A 23,302-nucleotide genomic window follows, 5' to 3' on the forward strand; every position below is an offset into this window, starting at 1 on the left:
ACATTTATAACACCCAAGTCTTTTACCAGTTGGAAAGTTATTTATTTTCTAATTGGTCAGAGATCAAGTTTTGCTTCTGATATTTATTGAATTTGCTTAATAATTACTGGGTAGCTCTTCAAAAACCCTGAACACTATTCAAAATGTATTTGTACATTGCTGTGAGTGTTAAAGAAAAACTATATCCTAATTTTAATAGAATTTTGAAATAACAGTAAATTATTTAAATGATCAAGCCAACCCAATAAGTTCACTATATCATGATAATACCGCATTAAACTTTATTAATTTCCTAGAAACCCAACTAACACTGCTGTTTCCTGAAAGTGGGTTACAGGTGCAGGTCGATACTAATGCAGAGGTCTTCTTTTAAGCATTAAAAGATTTCAAGTCCCAGATTTTCAGTTGAGGAATCTAACCATAGGTGATGGTAGTCAAAAGTGCTGGAGAAATTCAGCGGGTGAGGCAGCATCTATGGAGCGAATGAATAGGTGATGTTTTGGGTCGAGACCCTTCTTCAGATTGATGTGGGGGTGGTGGGGGGAAGAAGACTATAAGTGATGGTCTGTCCTCCTTATCAATTGCTCAAATGTAATTCAACAGCACAAATTATAGTGAAATAACATTTGTTTCCTGAGATTGATGTCGAGTTTCTCTATATATTTCTCCAACGTGATGGCAATGAATAAAGGGCTCTGATGGCCAGCACAAGCTCAGTCCAACACTGCTCTGCAGAGCAAAGACATTCAACTCGTTTCACTACATCCAATGATGGGAATGTGGAAGATAAGATTACTATATTTTCAGGCTTCTTCCAAAGGCAAGTAGTTTAACACAACCTGACTGGTTCCTTACTGGTTATATGTTCCTTACTGGTTATGTGTTCTCCCTTCACCAATCCCAATATTTGAAAAGCCAGAATAGAGTGGATGTGAAGAGGATATTTCCACTAGTGGGAGAGTCTAGGAACTGAGGGCACAACCTCAGAATAAAAGGAGATAAGGAATTTATTTTGTCAGAGGGTGGTGGATATGTGAAATTCATTGCCACAGTTTGTTTTGGAGGCCATGTCTTTGGACATTTGTAAAGTGGAAATTGATAGGGTATCAAGGGTTACAGGGAGAAGACACAATAATGGGGTTGAGAGGGAACAATAAATAGTATGATTGAATGGCGGAGTAGACGCGATGGGCCGAATGGCATAATTTGGCTTATGAGTTATGAACTAATAGAAACATAGACATAGAAACATAGAAATTAGGTGCAGGAGTAGGCCATTCGGCCCTTTGAGCCTGCACCGCCATTCAATATGATCATGGCTGATCATCCAACTCAGTATCCCGTACCTGCCTTCTCTCCATACCCTCTGATCCCCTTAGCCACAAGGGCCACATCTAACTCCCTCTTAAATATAGCCAATGAACTGGCCTCAACTACCCTCTGTGGCAGAGAGTTCCAGAGATTCACCACTCTCTGTGTGAAAAAGTTTTTCTCATCTCTGTTTTAAAGGATTTCCCCCTTATCCTTAAGCTGTGACCCCTTGTCCTGGACTTCCCCAACATCGGGAACAATCTTCCTGCATCTTGCCTGTCCAACCCCTTAAGAATTTTGTAAGTTTCTATAAGATCCCCTCTCAATCTCCTAAATTCTAGAGAGTATAAACCAAGTCTATCCAGTCTTTCTTCATAAGACAGTCCTGACATCCCAGGAATCAGTCTGGTGAACCTTCTCTGCACTCCCTCTATGGCAATAATGTCCTTCCTCAGATTTGGAGACCAAAACTGTACGCAATACTCCAGGTGTGGTCTCACCAAGACCCTGTACAACTGCAGTAGAACCTCCCTGCTCCTATACTCAAATCCTTTTGCTATGAAAGCTAACATACCATTCGCTTTCCTCACTGCCTGCTGCACCTGCATGCCTACTTTCAATGACTGGTGTACCATGACACCCAGGTCTCGCTGCATCTCCCCTTTTCCTAATCGGCCGCCATTTAGATAATAGTCTGCTTTCCTGTTTTTGCCACCAAAATGGATAACCTCACATTTATCCACATTATACTGCATCTGCCAAACATTTGCCCACTCACCCAGCCTATCCAAGTCACCTTGCAGTCTCCAAGTCACCTTGCAGTCTCCTCACAGCTAACACTGCCCCCCAGTTTAGTGTCATCCGCAAACTTGGAGATGTTGCCTTCAATTCCCTCATCCAGATCATTAATATATATTGTAAATAGCTGGGGTCCCAGCACTGAGCTTTGCGGTACCCCACTTGTCACTGCCTGCCATTCTGAAAAGGACCCGTTTACTCCTACTCTTTGCTTTCATTTACCTTCACCAACAAACTCTGACTGTCTTGTGCTTTGGTTTTCCATAGGATAAGGCAGTGAATACATACAACATTAGATTTGCTCTTTTCTCAAACTATGTAATATAGCCACATACAATAAATATGATGGTTCAAAATTTCAAATGAAAAATAACTCATTCTACCAATCAACCTTCAGATTCATATGTATCCCGAATAAGTAAACATTAATAGTACAAAGTTGAATAATAAAATAAATACTCACAGTTACTCCAAAGAAATTGGTTTCATTCATGGAATCCAGAAAGATCTGACCAAGGTCTTTGTTCATGTAAGTGAAGTCGCGGATGGTTTGTGCATGACCCATACGTTTCAAACTATCCATCGCTCGTTGTAAAGTCGTGGCAATTACCCAAATTCCATCATACGCAAATCCGTGAAATTTGCTATATTCAGCACTACCTCTCATTTTGTTGTAGTCTTGCTCATATTGTTGAGGTGTCTGCAGGAAATAATAAATACGATAAACACATTTCAATTCATGATCTAGGGTAAATCATGAAGAAAATAAAAAGTTTACTTCTTTCTTCAGTTTTTCCATCCCCTTCACTTCCCCTACCACTGCAGTGTTCTCACATGGTGTTCCCAGCTCGCAGAGTGACATCACTTCTCCTCAGAATGGCAGGTGCTCCTCATGAATAGATTTAGTATTCTTGGCACATGATGAATTTCTCATAACTCCTTCATGTTTATATGAAACTCTGAACAGTGCATTGAAAACATAAATATTCACCTGTCCAGATATCGTCTTGATGGCTTTTGTACTTAATGGCTCAAAATCCACTGCTACATATCCTTCCATGGCAGTGAGCAGATTTTTCACAGTACAGTTAATGGATGCAGCTATTTTCCACCAGTTTAGCTGGTACCAGCCGGGAATAATCCATTGGTATTTAATTCCATGCATATTTTCATTATAAGCCTAAAAATAAAGAACACAGCAATATAAATAATTCCATAAACATGGCTACGTGCATATTTCATTGCAACAGGGACAATTATGATGGGACTTGATTAGATGCTTAAATTATGTGATGCTTCGGTAAAATAAATTTGGAAAAGCAGTTTCCATGTAAACTAATTAGTTTAGTTTAGTTTAAAGTTGCAGCATGGAAACAGCCTATTAGCCCACCTAGTTCACGCCAACCAATGATCGCTTGTGCACTAGTTCTATCCTACACACTAAGGACAATTTATAGAAGCCAATTGACCTACAAACCTGCATGTCTTTGGAATGTGAGAGGAAACTGGAGCACCCGGAGAAAACCCATGAACATACAAACTCCATACAGAGAGCACCCGTAGTCAGGATCGAACCCTGGTTTCTGGCACTAGGGCAACAACTCTACCACTGCACCGCTGTACCGCCCCCGAATATGAACAGAATGGAAAATCCCCTGCAGTCCATCTTGCCCATGCCGATGAAATTGGCATATCGGGTGAGTTCCATTTGCCTAATTTGGTCCACAGCTCTTAGAAACCTTCCTAACCATATTTTACTTTCCAAAATGTATTCTAAAATTCCTAATTGTAACCATACGTTTCAACATTACAATTGTCAGCAAATGTTTGGAATTATTTTTGAGAGAGGGTTGTTTAGAATGCCCCATGCAAAAATATGTAAGCAACATTAATGACAGCTTAAAAGGAATAGATTAGCAGTAAAAAAACAGACACAGCAACAGACATAGAACAAGTCCAACTTATTCATATGTGGATGCAAGTGGTTGATCGATATCTTTATTCATTCTATTCAGAATTTTCACACATGGAAATTAAAGTTCTAATACTCTGACTCAATTAAAGATAGTTGAATGAGGTGGATGGTAGTTCAGGACTGCTCTCTAGTTGGTGATAGGATGGTTAGTTGTTGAATCTGGAGGTATGCATTTTCACACTTCTGCACCTCTTGCCTGATGGGAGCGGGGAGAAGAGGGAGTGTCTGGGGTGAGACACATCCTTGATTATGCTGGTGGTCTTGTGAGGCAGCATAAAGCATAAATGGAGTCAATTGAAGGGAGGTTAGTTTAGAACTCTAATACCAAATGAAGTAGACCATACAGCATCTTACGACTGCTCTACTGTTCATGCAACCCATTGTGGATCATTTTAATTGGTTTGGTTTATTTATTATCATGTGTACAGAGTTACAGTGAAATGCTTGCTCTGCATTCTATCCAGTCAAATCACACCATGCAATAGATCCTGGTCTGAAACAGCACGCAGACACATTCTGGCACCGTTATTCAACTTCAGAGTCTTCATGTACCTCCAGTCCAGTTTAGAATCTAACAGTTATATCCTAACTCTCCAAAGATCTAGCCATTTCAGCCTTTCGAATACTCAATAAGTGAGCATCCACAGCCCATTGAGGTGGAGGATTCAAATACTTACTATTACAAGCACATAGTATAATTCCTGTGAATATATAATACTGGTGACCCCAAATTCATCTGATCTACCTACCTATCTAGCCAATGAGCGTTTGACTGGCTGCAGCCAAGAAAGACAATAACAACAATGATAATTGGTGCCCAAAGAAAACCACTACCTTCTGAACTCCCAAATGTAATCCATTCCTTTGGCTTTCTCCTTTCTTCCACATTAATATTGGTGATATTACTGAAGTAATCCCATTTTCCAGAGTATTGTCATGAGAGTGTTAAAATGGAAATAGTGTTTTATTACGGGGACATGTAGCTTCCTTGGTTTTGCTTCGAATAAGCGTAATATACTTTCTTGAGTATTGTTGGAACTGCACTCCAAGCTTGTGAAGACACAAGAGTTGTTCACAAACTGTCGTTCAATGACTGAAGCTGGAGTGCCTTCGCTCTGGAGAAGGTGGAGTCATGAGTACAGTTTCCCATTAATCCTGTAAATTAGTTCCATTCTTGTGGAAACCTTGTTGGAACAGAGATTCAGAATTACAGCAAGAAGGATTGAGGAAAGGTATTGGAACAATATCAGAGCCTTGCTTGACACCAGTTTACATTGAGATTATAGTTGTCGGGGACACATTAATTAAGCTCTTGTACAAAAAAACATGATGATCAAGACCTGAAGTTTAAAACAGGACTCAGGGGGTGTCAAAAACAAAGAGGGCAATAGGTTTATGATGACAGGAAGGATTTTAAAAGAGATCTGATGAGCAAGCTTTATGCAAAACATATGGTTTATCAGGCAGCAGCCCCTGCTCTCATGTACACTTCAGATACATCTATATATTTCGATAATACTAAAAGTCTTCCTATTGTTTATGTTTGTGCCCATGATCCGCCCAAAGCCCGCCAGCCATCTGGTACCTGGTGGGGAGGGTGGAGCCACCAGTCAAGCCCGGGGACTGGGCATGGGCTGGAGCCGAGCCTGGTGCTGGAGCTGGAGTGAGGGCTGAGCCCGGGGCTTGGGATGGGGCTGTGACCGGGGCTGAGAAAGAAGCCGTTGCTGGAACCAAGGACGACCCTGGATCCAGCTGGAGATGAAGTCGGTGCCTGGACTGGAGCCCAGGCAGCAGCTGAACCAGGTACGAGAACCAGGCCGAGTTACAGGCCCTGGCACTGCTCTATGACCTGCCTAGGTGCTGGGACAGGGAATAGGAGTAGAGAGAGATGGGGGGGGGGGGGGGAGGTAGAGGGAGATGGGGAGGGGTGGAGGAGGGAGATGGGGTGGGGAGTGGGGTGGAGGAGGGAGGGGGGTGGGGAGTGGGGTGGAGGAGGGAGGGGGGTGGGGAGTGGGGTGGAGGGGGGAGATGGAGTGGGGAGTGGGGTGGAGAGGGGAAAGATCCTGGGGAGTCGAGGAGGGAGAGTGGGGGAATATTGCGTTGGGGGCTATGTGTGAGTGGTGGAATATTGCGTTGGGGGAACGGGTGAGTGGTGAATATTGCATTGGGGAACAGGGCCCGACGGGTACCACTTGGTCTAGTAATGATTTAAAACGCTGGCTTAAACAATCCCTTACATCCACCAGCAGAAAAATAAAGCAATGCCACTATCCTTCCCCAGGCTAACTTTAGATAACATTAGCCAACATTCATGCCCCTATTACTTTTGATTTTGCTCTTTCGGGCAGATCTGCCAGCCTGAAACTGAAACACCTGCCCTTGTGGTAGTGTCTGCAGGTCCTGCATTAGCCTCACCTACCACCGAATTGGAGCCCAAACAAGTCATACTCAATCCTGGGGAGAGGGGGGGAAGGTAGGAGGAGAAGACGACAACTGCCGGGATGTGCATCACTTTAAGAATCCGCTGAAATATACGGCAATAGTACAATCCAAAACAATAGTTCTGCTCTCACATGACTCACATCACTCAAGGCATTGGAGAGATAACCCGGCTGCTGTCTCTGAAGTTATATATCAGATTAGTGCTGCTGAGAAGTCACTTGATGTTCATCATTATCAACCTAAAATGTTCATCATTATTCATGAGGTAAATAATATTCCAAAATGTCCTTGCACTAGAGTAGGCCAATATATTTTTTAATTCTCAAACTCAGTTGGGGTCCTTTTTCACTGATACGTATCAGTGGACCATAGTGGACGCAGCCCAGATTTTTAACTAACTTTCCATTTGGTGATGAAAAGCACTAGGTGACAAAAGATTTCAGACAACACTCAGCTGATGGGAACAGCCCTGCTACAATACGAATATAGGAAACAGATAGAACACGCTTTATCATTGTAGTGTTCTCATTATGAAAACACAATCACACAACTTACTCCTCATTCTAGAAACATAGAAACAGAAAATAGGTGCAGGAGTAGGCCTTTCGGCCCTTCAAGCCAGCAACTGCCATTTAATATGATCATGGCTGATCATCCAAAATCAGTACCCTGTTCCTGCTTTCTCTCCATAACCCTTGATTAAGTTAGCCCTAAGAGCTAAATCTAACTCTCTCTTCAATACATCTTGTATCCAAAATGCAATCTAAATTTATCAGAATGAAATTTCCTCTGTTGATAAATATATCAAGGGAAATGTCTTATGCTATAAGATGCAGCAAAAATGACATGATCATTTTATAATAATAATTATTATTATTATTATAATATATTTTATTGTCATTTCACATAAGTGCAACGAGATTTGGGTATGCAGCTTCCATCCGATGTCATACTTAAATAACTAATAACATTTAGATTTAGATACCCCGAGAAACATGATTTGTAAAAATAACATTACAACAGTAAAACAGTTCAAACAGACTAAAGTGCAGATAGAAACATAGAAACATAGAAATTAGGTGCAGGAGTAGGCCATTCAGCCCTTCGAGCCTGCACCGCCATTCAATATGATCATGGCTGATCATCCAACTCAGTATCCCGTAGTTGCCTTCTCTCCATACCCTCTGATCCCCTTAGCCACAAGGGCCACATCTAACTCCCTCTTAAATATAGCCAATGAACTGGCCTTGACTACCCTCTGTGGCAGAGAGTTCCAGAGATTCACCACTCTCTGTGTGAAAAAAGTTCTTCTCATCTCGGGTTTAAAGGATTTCCCCCTTATCCTTAAGCTGTGACCCCTTGTCCTGGACTTCCCCAACATCGGGAGCAATCTTCCTGCATCTAGCCTGTCCAACCCCTTAAGAATTTTATAAGTTTCTATAAGATCCCCTCTCAATCTCCTAAATTCTAGAGAGTATAAACCAAGTCTATCCAGTCTTTCTTCATAAGACAGTCCTGACATCCCAGGAATCAGTCTGGTGAACCTTCTCTGCACTCCCTCTATGGCAATAATGTCCTTCCTCAGATTTAGAGACCAAAACTGTACGCAATACTCCAGGTGTGGTCTCACCAAGACCCTGTACAACTGCAGTAGAACCTCCCTGCTCCTATACTCAAATCCTTTTGCTATGAAAGCTAACATACCATTCGCTTTCTTCACTGCCTGCTGCACCTGCATGCCTACTTTCAATGACTGGTGTACCATGACACCCAGGTCTCGCTGCATCTCCCCTTTTCCTAGTCGGCCACCATTTAGATAATAGTCTGCTTTCCTGTTTTTGCCACCAAAATGGACAACCTCACATGTGTCTGTGTGACGCGACCGTCCGAGGGAGACAGTCCATTGGGGGTGGGGGGCACTCAGCAGGGCCGGTTCAGAGCCGCTATAGCTCTGGGAATGAAGCTGTTCCTGAGTCTGGAGGTTTGGGCGTAGAAGGCCTTGTCACGTCTGCCAGAGGGAAGTAGTTCGAACAGTCCATTACAAGGTTGTGAGGAGTCTTTATGGATGTTGATGTCAATGTTTTCGATAACATTTTAAAATTGGCAAGAATTTTAACCTCTTGGATCAGCCTTAATACAAGTTTTTATTCGTCTCTCCTCTGTGACTGTGCCTACCTCCAAATCAGGAGCGTGTTGCACTACTTTTAATTTGCTTGCGTGAGTGCTGCTCGAACAATCCAATGAAGCTCGACACTATAAAGAACTGTCTGCCTGCTTCAGTGGCACTCCCCCCACCAGACTAAACATTCTCTTCTTCATCACTGGTGCACTGAGGCTGCAGGGTGTACCTACTATAGAATACACTGGAGTTACTCGCCCAGGTACCTGGTACCCACAACCACCAAGAACAATGAGGACAAAATGTCCATGGGAACATTACCACCCATAGGTTTCCTTCTTGGTTGGCATGATAAGTTGAGCTGAAGGGCTTGTTTATTCATGCATTCATCAATGTTGAAAACATTAGCGACGCAGTGGTGCTGGTTTCCAATGGAAATGGTGACGGACGCACCACACATCTCTGTCCTCGAGTTCCTGCGGTCTACCGCCGCTGGAAGCAGGATTTTGGTGTGTGTGCTTTATCATCATTCCTCACAATGCTATGTACGACAGTGATCGCAACGGTTTAGGCGCCGACTTTCCGACTATGGAGCAGGTAGCACAGGATCACATGGTACCCGTGGCGGGGGGAACTCCCCCCGACCTGACCTATTTCTCTTTGACTATCAAATTCACACACCATTCAGACTTGGAAACTGCTATTCTAAATAGTGGAATCCGACCCAATAACATTCACCAGAGGTTCAAACAAAATAAGGTTCAACAAGAAGCAATCTGTGGTGGAGAGAGTGCAGACAAGGTTCACCAGGATGTTCCATGTACTTGGGCAGCTTACAACTGTGGTATGAATATTGATTTCTCTAACTTCTAGTAACCATTGCATCTCCCCCTCTCTCCATCCCCCCCCCCTCCCCCCACAGTCGTACTAGTTTCAAAGTCGTCTTGTTGAGTCTCATTGTCTGCAACTTGTTTTCCCCAAGCTCACAGCTAACAATGGCCTGTTTCCTTTATCATCTTTTTTTTTGTGATTATCTTTCATTCATTTGTTCTATATCTCTCTATATCAATCTCTATCTTTCATTTCCCTTTCCCCAACTCGCAGTCTGAAGAAGGGTCTCAATCTGAAACATCACCTATTCCTTTTCTCTAGAGATGCTGTTTCATCCGCTGATTACTCCAGCTTTTTTGTGTCTTTCTTCCATATACATACTTGTATACCCATTTTCTGCTTTATTTCTAGAGAACCACTCAGGCTCTATATTTTGACAGTTCTCTACACAGCACTACAAGGTGCTGTATGGAAATAAGAATGCTAATGTCACCATTTCATACTCACACAGCAAAATACCTTCGCTGCCATCCTCTCATCAAACTGGCCGAGAATAATTCGGACATCATTATCCTGCAACAAGAGGAAATCGCATTCAGAAAACAAATGTGCAAATTAATGAATTTGGTTATAAGGATTGGTCAAGTGTGATGGACGTAAAATTGAATCAGTGAAAATAAACTGTTTAACATAACTATGCTCTGAAATTTCTTCTCCTACTATATTTTGGGAGTACTTTCACCAAAAGAACTTCAGTGGTCCAAGGGCAATTAAAATTGGGCAACAAATGGTTGGCTCACCAGCAACACTCACATCCCAGACAAGAATAAAAGGAAATATGTTGCATATCTAGGGAGTGACTGAGTAATATCATGTCAGCCACACATCATATTTGCCTTTGAGTTTTAATTTCTTTTGATGTCAGAGGCTTTTGATTAAGCAGGAATGAAACAGGATTACATACTACATACCAAGACACTCTCACAGGATATTTAGACAAGTACTCATTTTTAATGGTTACTAATTGCATGGATAGAAAAAAGAAACCACCTCAGGTAGTGGTGCTCAGCAGATGGAAATGAATCAGTGGCCCATTGTATGCTTCTCCTGATATTCAACTCAATTTCATTGTAGCCACTAAAATTAAACGTGAATGATTTATAACATGGGGCTAATCAGATTCCATAATCATTTTGTATCATCTTCAGAAACAAATTTCTAACTGCAAATTTTCAAAGTTATGTGGCGACAATGTGCAGCGGTAGAGCTGCTGCCTTACAGCGCCAGAGACCTGGGTTCGATCCTGACCACGAGTGCTGTCCGTATGGAGTTCATACATTCTCCCTGTGACCCTGTGAGCAAAGAGGTTCTTCTGCAGTTGTATAGGGCCCTAGTGAGACCACACCGGGAGTATTGTGTGCAGTTTTTGTCCCCTAATTTGAGGAAGGACATTATTGCTATTGAGGGAGTGCAGCGTAGGTTTACAAGGTTAATTCCCAGGATGGCGGGACTGTCATATGCTGGGAGAATGGAGCGGCTGGGCTTTTAGAAGGATGAGAGGTAATCTTATTGAAACATATAAGATTATTAAGGGTTTGGACACGCTAGAGGCAGGAAACCATGTTCCCGATGTTGGGGGACTCCAGAACCAGGGACCACTGTTTAAGAATAAGGGGTAAGCCAATTAGAACTGAGATGAGGAAACTTTTTCACACAGGTCGATTTTCTGGATACTTTCAAGGGAGAGCTTGATAGGGCTCTTAAAGATAGTGGAGTCAGCGGATATGGGGAGAAGACAGGAACGGGGTAGTGATTGGTGATGATCAGCCATGATCACATTGAATGGCGGTGCTGGCTCGAAGGGTCGAATGGTGTATTCCTGCACCTAGTCTCTATTGGCCCCTTGGGTTTCACAGAGTGCTCAGGTTTCTTCGCACATTCCAAAGACATGCAGGTTTGTAGATTAATTGGCTTCTGTAAAATTGACCCGAGTTTGGAGGATGCAAAACTGGGATAAGATAGAACTGGTGTACAGATGATCATTAGTTGGCGCAAACACGGTGGGCCAAATAGCCCGTTTCCACCCTGTATCACTTAACTAAAAATATTCGAGTAACACTCAGTGTTTTGAAGCTGGATCCCTTAAACTATTATTAAGAGTCTATTTTGAGCAATGTTTTGAATTCACATTTTCCATATTACCTAATAGCATTTCCTAAACTATAAGGCTACTTTATAGTCAACCTCTTTCAAGGCAGCTCCTAGTTCTTTAATGTTTCAATTCTGTTGCGAGAAATACATTTCATGTTGTTACATGAACATTTTCAGGGCCTAAAAGTATCATTTGTATCTCAGCATTCAGAAGTGAATACAATTTTACAAACTGACTAATTCTAAGTTTAGTTTAGAGATACAGTCAGTTTGTAAAATTGTATTCACTTCTTTCTAAGTATCCGCTCCTCATTACATTTCGTCGTGTTTAAGTGCACGTTTTTAATCAAATCCTTCCCCCCCCCCCCCCCCAATATTTCAAAAATAAACTGGCTTCTCACCCATAGAAGCAGCACCAGCCCCAGCCCCTGGTGAACGTTCCATTGTGTGATGTCACAATGCCCAATGTTCACACATGTCCAATCGGAACTTAAGAGGGAGTTAGATGTGGCCCTTGTGGCTAAAGGGATCAGGGGGTATGGAGAGAAGGCAGGTACAGGATACTGAGTTGGATGATCAGCCATAATCATATTGAATGGCGGTGCAGGCTCAAAGGGCGAATGGCCTACTCCTGCACTTAATTTCTATGTTTCTATGTTTCCCTATCCTCACCTCTCTCCCTCTCCCACCCATCCCTCTCTCCCCCACCCCCCTTCCCTCTCTACCCCACCACCTTCCCTCTCTCCCCCACCCCTTCCTCTTACCCCTCTGTTCCTCTTCCATCACTCCCCCGTCCCTCTTCCACCACTCCCGCTACCCCTCTACCCCTCCCTCCCTCCCTCCCCACTCTACCACTTCTCTCCCCCTTCTCTCCTCCCCCTCCCTCTCCTCACCCCTCTCCCTCTCCCATCCCTCTCCACCCACCCCCTTCCCTCTCTCCCCCCGCCCCTTCCCCCTATCCCCCTGTCCGTCTTCCATCACTCCTCCTACCCCTCTCCTCCTCCCTCCCCACTCTTCCACTTCTCTCCCCCCACCCCCTCCACTCTCCCTCCCCACTCTTTCCCCTCTCTCCCCCCAACCCCTCTCCCCCTCCCTCCCTCTTCCCCTCCCTCCCCATCCCCCCCTCCCCCACATCTCTCTCCCCATCCCCCTCTCTCACCTCCTACCCCGCTCTCCTTTCTCTCCCAAATCTGTCCCGTTTCCTCCTCCTCCTCTCCCCTCCCTCCCCTCTTCTCACCCCCCTCCCCCCACCTGTGTGTTTGGGGGGTGGTTAATGTGAGTGTGATGCCGCAGCCCCCCCCCCCCCCCCGCCAATATTTAAAAAAATACTGGCTTCCCACCCATAGAAGCAGCCCCAGCCCCTGGTGAACGTTCCATCGTGTGATGTCACAATGCCCAATGCTCAAAGACATTCTTGCCATAGTGGGAGTACAGAGAAGGCTCACCAGACTGATTCCTGGGATGTCAGGACTTTCATATGAATAAAGACTGGATAGACTCGGCTTGTACTCGCTAGATTTTAGAAGATTGAGGGGGTATCTTATAGACTTACAAAATTCTTAAGGGGTTGGACAGGCCAGATGCAGGAAGATTGTTCCAGATGTTGGGGAAGTCCAGAACAAGGGGTCACAGTTTAAGGGTAAGAGGTAAATCTTTTAGGACCGAGATGAGAAAAACATATTTCACACAGAGAGTGGTGAATCTCTGGAATTCACTGGCACAGAAGGTAGTTGAGGCCAGTTCATTGGCTATATTTAAGAGGGAGCTAGATCTGGCCCTTGTGGCTAAAGGGATCAGGGGGTATGGAGAGAAGGCAGGTACAGGATACTGAGTTGGATGATCAGCCATGATCATATTGAATGGTGGTGCAGGCTCGTAGGGCCGAATGGCCTACTCCTGCACTTAATTTCTATGTTTCCCTCTCGTCACCCCTCTCCCTCTCCCACCCATCCCTCTTTCCCCCACCCTCCTTCCCTCTCTACCCCACCCCCTTCCCTCTCTCCCCCCGCCCCCTTCCCCCATACCGCTCTGTCCCTCTTCCACCACTCCCCCTACCCCTTCCTCCCCCACGTCTCTCTCCCCATCCCCCTCTCTCACCTCCTACCCCGCTCTCCTTTCCCTCCCAAATCTGACCCTTCCTCCTCCTCCTCTCCCCACCCACCCCTCATCTCACCTCCCCACCCCCCCCCTGTGTGTTTGGGGGGTGGTTAATGTGAATGTGATGCCGCAGGCCCCCCCCCCCCCCCCCCCCCCCCGCAAACACCGTTAGGGAAACAGACCCAACGGGTCTGCACTTGGTCTAGTAGTTCCTTAAAATTGGCATTATAAGTAGATAAGGTGGTCAAGAGGCTTTTGGCACATTGGCTTTCATTAGTCCAGGTTTTTAGACAAGGGACCATAGAACATAGAAAATAGGTGCAGGAGTAGGCCAGTTGGCCCTTCGAGCCAGCACCACCATTCAATATGATCATGGATGATCATCTAAAATCAGTACCCTGTTACTGCTTGTTCCCCATATCCCTTGATTCCATTAGCCCTAAGACCTATATCAAACGCTCTCTTGAAAACATCCAGTGAATTGGCCTCCACTGACAGAGAATTCCACAGATTCACAACTCTCTGGGTGAAAAAGTTGTTCCTCATCTTGGCCCTAAATGGCCTATCCCTTATTCTTAAACTGTGACCACAGGTTCTGGAGTCCCCCAACATGGGGAACATTTTTCCTGCATCTAGCCTGTCCAATCCCTTAAGAATTTTATATGTTTCGATAAGATATCCTCTCATCCTTTTAAATTCCAGTGAAAACAAGCACAGTCAACCCATTCTTTCATCATATGTCAGTCGTGCCAATAACCTAGACGCTCCCATTTGTGAAAACTTCTTCTTCACCTCCAGACCTTTCATTATCCAGTAAGTGTGATCTGGATTAGTCTGGATGGGTTGAATGACATTTCAATGTACCAAGTTGCCTTCTGGAGCACTGGGTCTGGTACAATCCATGACTGCTTTCCCTGCTGTGTTCCTATATCTTGTCCTTTGAAGTGAATTTTCATCTGCAGCAGCTCCAACGCCACATTGTAAGAGTGAATAAATGAATGCACGATCCTTGTTACATATCAGTAAAAGCCTCACTACCACAGTGCGATGAAGTGCTCCTGAACAAATTATTGTTTAGATTGCAGATCAACATCATTAACATAACACTTGTCAAAATAGTCTGAAGTTAACTTAAAGTTTTTTTGAAAAATGATTGTTCAAAGGTTTGGAATTGTTTTTTCAATATGCCACACATGCCTTTGTAGTACAAATCACAAATACTGCATCAATAAAATAAATCCAATAGTCCAGAAAAGCACCAATGTTTTAAATGTGCTCAGCTAACAGATTTACTACAGTATAAAACATGTGCAAGAACCATTTGGTTGTCTAAAGCTCCTGATTTGCATATTGTCATACAACTTGCTTATTTTTATGTTCTTACATTGTGAAGCTCAAAAAGTTTTTTTTTTAAATGATTAGATCATTGCATTTGTTTCTCTAAACTTGCTGAATTCCTGTTGTCAAGTTGTTATAAGCACAGTGGATAATGGCCATGCACCCACAACATTGAACCCTGGTCTATCACCACTCAGAAATGATAATATTAAGATCCCTAATTGAGTGAACCCCATTTACTGAACTTTAGAATACCAGTTTACCTGATATTCCAAGGCATTATTTCCAAAAGACAGCAATAGCTGAGAAATGAATAATGAGTAGCCTTGGTGATTTGCTTCTTGTGATAATGGACAATGTTTTGACAGTGTCTGGAAGTGTGAAAATCATTCCTTTCACCAATATCAATATCCACAAAAGTTCCAGCTGGAATCAATGATATTTTAGAGAAATCTGATCAGATGATGATTTCTAAATTCATGTCATTTGAATTCTGAAGACAATCAGGGTGGAACTTTAATCTCACTTCAAGGGTAAAATATAGTTTTGCTTTTTACCCATTAACTCAGATTAATAGAGGATATAAAAATAAAATGTCAATATTTCCTTTACTTACCCTGAGCTTTCTGACGCTCAAACACGGATCATTAGAGAAGCTCTCAGTGTCAGCGATTTGAATGTCAGCTTTCTCCAGTTCACTGGTTAAATCATTCCTCACCTGTTAAAATCAAAATGAAAGAGAGATTATTGTCAATAATCTTATGAAGACTCGAGTGCACATTCTTTGATTAATCTTGCTTTATCCTCTCCCAGGTCAAAGTGCCAGAGAAACGATTTTCTTTTTCAGCAATGCTTTGAAACAATAATCTATGAGAAATGCTGCCCTCTCCCTCTCTCTTCAGCTAATGTAATCTGAAATGGCAGAAGTGTTACATCCGAAGGGTGATGTTCAGGCTGAGTAAGGAGCCCCTTCAAAACCATAAAGGCAATTTATTTTCTTTGCATGTATTCACTATTTCCCTTGCTGTGATCAGCTTCCAGGGCTGTCAATAGTCATATTTCTTGTGCCAGTCTTGCTAGCAGCAGCAGAATTTCATCTATGCCGAGTATTGTGGGCAAGCCTACTTCGTGACAGATAATTACCAGAGTTCCAAAGATCCTTCTGCTTTCTTTATCAGTGCTGCTGCTGTCAGCTATCATAGTGCATTCTGTAGATGTGAAGATAGCTGGATAGATTTGCCATTCCCTCTCAACAAATTTAAAAACATTGGCCGTGGGCATGGACATGACAGTGTTGCACATTAATTCCTGATTTCTTATAAATTTCAAATTTCCTGCACAGTGTAGACAGACATGAGAGTTCGCAACACACTGGCGTTTGACTGCCTTCCTTTTTCTGACTCTGATGTTGGACTCCCCATGAAGTCCAATGGAAGAGTATGATGTGACACAGGAATGAATGAATGAATGATACTTTATTCATTCATTTATTCATTCATAAGAGTATGATGTTGTATCTCATCAAGACTGAGGAACACCCCCACCAAATAATCCAGGGCAGGTTAGACCGAGTACAGAAACAATGCCTCGATTCACTAAATGGAGGGGATTAGGCACAAAGAATTAAAGTAGACTTCTGTTTACTTCATTTAGTCATTTACTTTTATAAAACAAATTAGTTTATTCAAAAATTAAAATGATCAACATATATTTAACTGCTCAATGTGCGGTGCTGTCAGGGCTGCTATACCCAGCGCTGTTGTGGACCATCCCCTGCTCCCCTGCCTTGGTGATGACCCTAGGCCATCATCCAGTTCATCTGAGGATCAAAGATGGATAAGGGTCTGATGGGCCATGTTGCCTAAGTCCACAAAGAAGGGTAAAAGCATGCCCAATGTCTCCCTCATCCTGATGGCTACCTTTGTGTGCAGCTGCATCAGGTTGTGCCTAGAACCTGTGGGCATCATGACATTACCTGCACATAAAATGGTGCATAATGGTTTACAAGTAGGAGTCACAATGCACTAAACGAGAAAGATCTGGGTATTGAGAAAGTACGCATGAATTGAGATATAAGGTTATGATAGGATTTTGTCATTAGATTTGTAAACTAGTAACCTGGACTAACAAGTGCAGGGAAACCAATTCATCAACTAAGTGAAGGTCATAGTTAATAAACATAATAAATGATAAGTGGATTTTCTTACTATGTTTAATCTCAAGCACACACTATCATTGGTCTTAAATTTAATCTGTTTCAGACTATTTCTTGGGTTAAGTGTTAGATTAATTCCAAATTTAGCACCAGCTCCCAAAGATTAGTAATGGGGCTTCAAGGGCTGATCGGATTGAGTGTGCTCTTGTACAATACAATACAATACAAATTTATTGTCATTTGAGCCCCAGTGAGACTCAAACGAATTGTACAGTTCCTATTTACTCCTTCAGCTGCAACCAAGTCACTGCTTATTTCCTTTGCACTGGTTGAGATGCTATTAGTATTCTTTGTCATGGATTGAATTGCTAAATCCATTAATAGCTCAGTTAGAAATGGAATCACACACTCCAGCCAGAATAGTCTGAAGAAGGGTCCTGACCTGAAATGCCACCCATCCATTACCTCCACAGGTACTCTGCTGAGCTACTCTCTCACTTTGGATGGGGTGGTGCTGGCTCGAAGGGCCGAATGGCCTACTCCTGCTCTCAATGCCAACTGAAACAGGTTGCAGATGTTGATCAACCTGCAGACCGACCAGGAAGGAAAGGAGAAGACAGCAACAATGTCCATGCACAAGGATGCTTCAATCTGAAATGCCCACATTGTATGGCAATGTCACCCCTCATCTCATGATGAATCCCATACTGCACACAAACAAGACAGGAGAGACTGGGCAGCCATGTCTGACTCCAGACCCAGTGAGTAAGCTATCCGTTTACTACCCAGTGTTTTGGATTGCAAAAATCGGTCTCTGTAAAGAGCAGTTGGATTCATTTCCTGATTCCCTCCCAAAACCCATTTTGGAGAGCTCATCCATCATGTGTGTGATAACCTGTCAACAGCTTTCTCCTGGTCCAAGCAGGTGTTCACCCCTCAGTCCTGAACATTGGTGATGGTACAGAACAGTTGTTGTCCAGGTGGATCATCTGTCCAAAGGTATTGACCTGGTTGCTGATGGCCTTGGACAGAATTTGAGTGCTCACGTTTAGCAGTGAGATGGGTCTCCGATTCTTGACGTCATTCTTTTCCCCCTTCTGCTTGTAAATGAGGGTGATGATGCCCTTCCTACCAGAAGCATAGCATTGTACACTTCCAGAGGGTCCAGGCCCACCCAGTCCCTCAAAGTCAAATACAACCTAGCTGGTAAGCCATTGCTTCCAGGAGTTTCTTTCTACCATTAGCTATGAACCTTCAATACCACTTGTATTAAAACCTCCAGCTCCTCTCACATTCCTCTGCTTGAAGCACACAGTTCAGCAAGATGAACACCACCTTGTTTCTCCAGCTTTCTGACTATTTCAGATCAAGTCATACATATCAGCTGCTCTCTAGTACAGACACATTTCTCAAATTGCATTTCTCCAAATGCATTTCTCCAAATTCCCCAACATGTTGTCATTCAGTGTTTTGTCCTATCAGGTATAATACACATATGGACTGAGTGTGCAAACCTGCAAATTGTTCTTGTCACATCTTCATTCATTTGAAGTATTTCCTGACAGCAGCTTTAAACATCTATTTTGCTTGTTTTGAACCTGCAGGCCTTGTGCTACACTTGTAAACTAAACGTTGACTGCAAATTTGTAAGCATTAGCATCTGAAGGACACAAGGACTGTCGCTGATATAATTGGGCTGAAAAGTCAAGGTAATCAGTGGTAGAGCAGAGAAGCAATGAACAACATTCTCCAAAAATACATGTCTAATCTTCCCCTTAAATAATGATTTTGTGTGGTGGCTATTAAAAGGGGTTTTTTAACATTTTTTATGTATTTCACACTTTTCTGAATGAGATGATATGGATATTTTGTTGTAAGAAACATCCAGGAATGACTTAATGATAAACTTAAATAAAACTTTATCATGACATTGTACTAAAAGATTTCATCCTGCTATTATTTTCTGTCAAAAACTAAACCAGTTCTTGAAGAATGTTTGTCAATATCGATCTGACTCGGCGGGTCAGGCAGCATCTCTGGAGAAAAGAAATAGGTGACATTCGGGTTGAGAAACTTAACTGAATATCTTTCATTCATTTGTTCTATAACTCTCATTTCCCTTTCCCCTGACTCTCAGTTTGAAGAAGGGTCTTGACCCGAAATGTCACTTATTCCTTTTCTCGAGAGATGCTGCCTGACCCGCCGAGTTATTCCAGCACTTTGTGTCTATCTTTGCTGAATACAAAGGTTGGGCTGATGACACTATTTTGCAGACGAGTGTTATTCTTGGTGTCCTGGCCAATGTTTCAACTTCGATTGCATTACGAACATCCTGTTTTACCACTATCACATATCAGTTTGTGGAAACATCCCAGCACAAATTGCCAGTATATTTCCTACATTGAAAATAATATCAACACTTTAATAAGTACTTCGTTAGCTGTAAAGTATTGTATTGTATTGTATTGTATTTTAATGACCACACAGCCAGGCTGGTGGAATTTGTTTTCAGTACAGCTCGGTACAGGTTCCAACATTTCATCAAACATTAAACTTGTAACATAGATATACATACAAACAGACACATTTCATAATACATAAGGGCCACGCTTATTCGTATTTCCTCACCGTACAGAGTTTAAAAAGTTAATTGCAGTGGGAATGAAACTGTTTTTGAAGCGGTTTGTTTTGGAGGCAATTGACCTGTAACGCCTCCCAGAGGGCAGTAGCTGAAAGGCATAGTGTGCAGGGTGAGTGGGGTCAGAGATGATCTTGCGGGCTTTGTGAAGTGTCCGTTTGTGGTAAAGTGATTCAAGGGATGGTAGGGGGGTAAGCTAATAATTTTGGATGCTCTGTTTATGATGCGCTGTAATTTCTTCCGGGAGAGTGAGTCGAGACTGCCGAACCAGACTGTGATGGATGAAGTGAGGATGCTTTCGATGATGGCTGTATAGAAGCGGAGCATGAGATGAGACCTTACTCTGAACTTCCTTAGCTGTCGGAGATGGAAAAGTCTTTGCTGGGCTTTTCCATAGATGTGGTCTGCGTTTGTCCTCCATTTGAAGTTGTTGCTGATGTGGGTTCCAAGGAGTTTGAAAGTGTCAGTGATGGAGATGGATTCACCTTTAATGAGCACAGGAGTTTTGGGGGATGGCTGGCGTCTTGGGTCGATAATGAGTTCTTTTGTTTTTGATGAGTTGAGTAAGAGATCATGGTCTGTGCACCAGGTCACTGCTTGGTTGACCTGTGCACGGTATTCAATTTCTTGGTTGTTGGTGATGAATCCTATGATGGTTGAGTCGTCCGCGTACTTGTACAGGTTGACGGAGCTGTGGTGGGATATGAGCTGGTTTGTGTAAAGGGAGAATAGCCAGGGTGAGAGAACACAGCCTTGGGGTGTGCCTGTACTGAGGAACAGAGGGGAGGATGTATTATTGTTGATCCTCACCCTCTGTTTCCTGTTCCAGAGAAAGCTGTGAATCCAGTGACAGATGCATGGGTCAATGTTCATGTCCAGTAATTTATTGAACAGTATGGCCGGGTTTATTGTATTGAATGCCGAGCTGAAGTCCATGAACAGGATGCGGGCATATGTGTTTGCGGACTCCAGGTGGTTCAGAATGTGATGAGTTGCTAAGTTGACGGTGTCCTCAACTGACCTGTTGGCTCTGTATGCAAATTGGTATGGGTCCATGAGTGGGGTGGTGACAGTTTTCAGGTGATTGAGTATGATGCGCTCAAATGATTTCATGACTGCCGATCTTAGGAAGTCTGGATATCTTGAACAGTACGATGAGGTTTTTTTTTAAAGTCTTGGGTTTATAAGAAACACTTTTTCTCACAGAGACTGGTGAGTCTGTGAAATTCTCACAGAGAGTGGTGAGTGTGGAAATCTCACAGAGAGTGATGAGTCTATGGAATTCTCACAGAGAGTGGTGAGTCTGTGGAATTCTCACATAGTGGTGAGTCTGTGGAATTCTCACAGAGAGTGGTGAGTCTATGGAATTCTCACAGAGAGTGGTGAGTCTGTGGAATTCTCTGCCTCAGAGGGTGGTGGAGGCAGGTCTCTGGATGCTTTCAAGAGAGAGCTAGATAGGGCTCTTAAAAATAGCGGAGTCAGGGGATATGGGGAGAAGGCAGGAACGGGTACTGATTGGGGATGATCAGCCATGATCACATTGAATGGCGGGGCTGGCTTGAAGGGCCGAATGGCCTACTCCTGCACTTATTGTCTATTGCCTATATGAAAGTGTGGCAACTCACAGCTTAATCAAGAAAAAGTGTCCCATAAATTCTGAGGAAATGGTTTGTGATGAAGCAGCATTAACATCTATTTCAACTGTCTTGCTATCAGTTATGGCATACGGGCCAAAGCAAAGGTCATCATTTTGAAATTTGCACCAGACCGTCGAAAAATCTCTCCAAATCTCTGAACCTTTTAAAGATAAAACTTGGCCTTACCAAAGAAATGTAAGTCCTTGATCTATTCAAACCTTGTGAACATGGATGGTACCTGTGTTTAACCTCTCATCCAAAGATACGACTGTTTTTCACCAATGCAATGAAATGTCCACTTCAGTTATGAGTTTTGCAGAACAGGACTTGAACATGCAAGGTCCTGAACCAGAGACTGGGTTGCTGGTGCGGCACCAAGGCTGACAGCTGCGTCAGAAGCACATGCCCATATGAATGTAAATTGTACAATTAATATCAAGCTCATGATTTACTGTGGAATAATGTATCTGAAAGCGCAATAGCCGCTCAATATTTTTGATAGCTCTCTCTACCCCCCTCTCTCTCTCTCTCTCTCTCTCTCTGACATAGGGAGGGGGGGGGGGGGGTTTGGGGGGGGGGGGGGGGTGTATGAACATTGAATTGTCCAATTTTAGGTAACTAACCCCCAAACAACCTGCCCCAGTTCACTCTCCTCTCCCTTTTTCCCTCCATTCCTTTCCAGCAATATTCCTTCCTCTGCCTTAACAAATGGCACCTTTTCTACCATTTGCCCTCACACCTTTTATCTTTTCATCCCTGGCCTTTGTCCTACTATCTGCCAATCATCACCTCAAGAAAATGCATAGAATTGTGCAAAGCCAGCCACAGATAAGATTGGACAGAGGATAAAAGGAGGGAAATAAGACAAAAAATACGGGGGGAAAAAAGGCAGAGCTAGCCATAAAGAGAAAAACAGATAGTGAACATTTCTAGTAATACTTTAAAAAAGAGAGCATCTGAGCATTGACCTTATGGAAAGAGTCTGGGGAATTCATAATAAAAAATAAGTGGATGAATTCAACAGGAATGTTGCATTCTTTGGGAAATTTCCAAAAAGTAGCTAAAAATCAGGAATTGATAGAGTTGGGGAAAGCCAGAAAAGATTAATGAACATATAACTAGAACTGCACGTTGATTAATTTTTGGCTTTTGATGGCTTAATTTTAAAGTATTAAATGAAGCAGCTCATGGGATGACTGCTGAGTTCATTTTAATGTACCAAAATTCTCTAGATTTGGGGAAGATTCCTTTAGTAAGTGTAAACCATAAATATAAGAGATTACAGATGCTGCAATTTGGAGCAAAAACAAACGACTGGTGGAATTCAGTGTGGAGGCAGAGAATTAATATTTTGTGTCAAGATCCTGCATTATGATGACCATCCCTCAGTCTTCACAGGTTCTACTGACCCCCTGACTTACTTCAGCATTCTTTGTTCTGCAACAAATGTAACTCGTTTCTTCCAAATGGGAGGGAGACAAATGGAAGGCAAGAATAATAGACCAATTAGTTTACCTCTGTCACAGGGAGCAGGTTAGAAGCTAAAATTAAAGATGCCAAAGCAGTGAACTTTGAAAAAATATAAAGCAATTAGGCTAAGCCAACGTGTTATGTGAAAGTAAAATGCGATATTTGATTGGTCTGAAGAAGGGTCTCGACCTGAAATGTCACCTATCCATGTTCTCCAGAGATGCTGCCTGACCGGCTGAGTTACTCCAGCACTTTGTGTCCTTTTTTAAATACTTAACCAATTCATTAGAGCCCTTTGAAGAAGCAACATACGGTATACAAGTGATGAAAGGGAACTAGT

The 23,302-nt window shown here is 42.9% G+C and overlaps 1 protein-coding gene across 1 annotated transcript in view; it reads right to left on the reverse strand.

Annotated features, from left to right (window-relative positions):
* The window catches only part of gabbr2 (gamma-aminobutyric acid type B receptor subunit 2), a 759,033-nt gene that overhangs the window by 246,407 nt on the left and 489,324 nt on the right, over positions 1 to 23,302 (reverse strand). The window contains exons 4-7 of the mRNA XM_033042801.1: positions 15,679 to 15,780; positions 9,984 to 10,049; positions 3,101 to 3,289; positions 2,573 to 2,809 (exon numbers count right to left, since the gene is read on the reverse strand). Coding sequence (XP_032898692.1) covers positions 2,573 to 2,809; positions 3,101 to 3,289; positions 9,984 to 10,049; positions 15,679 to 15,780 — 594 coding nt within the window. The remainder of the gene's footprint in view (positions 1 to 2,572; positions 2,810 to 3,100; positions 3,290 to 9,983; positions 10,050 to 15,678; positions 15,781 to 23,302) is intronic.

Source organism: Amblyraja radiata, chromosome 2 (genome assembly GCF_010909765.2).
Source record: "Amblyraja radiata isolate CabotCenter1 chromosome 2, sAmbRad1.1.pri, whole genome shotgun sequence".
In the NCBI taxonomy this organism is placed as follows: Eukaryota; Metazoa; Chordata; class Chondrichthyes; order Rajiformes; family Rajidae; genus Amblyraja; species Amblyraja radiata.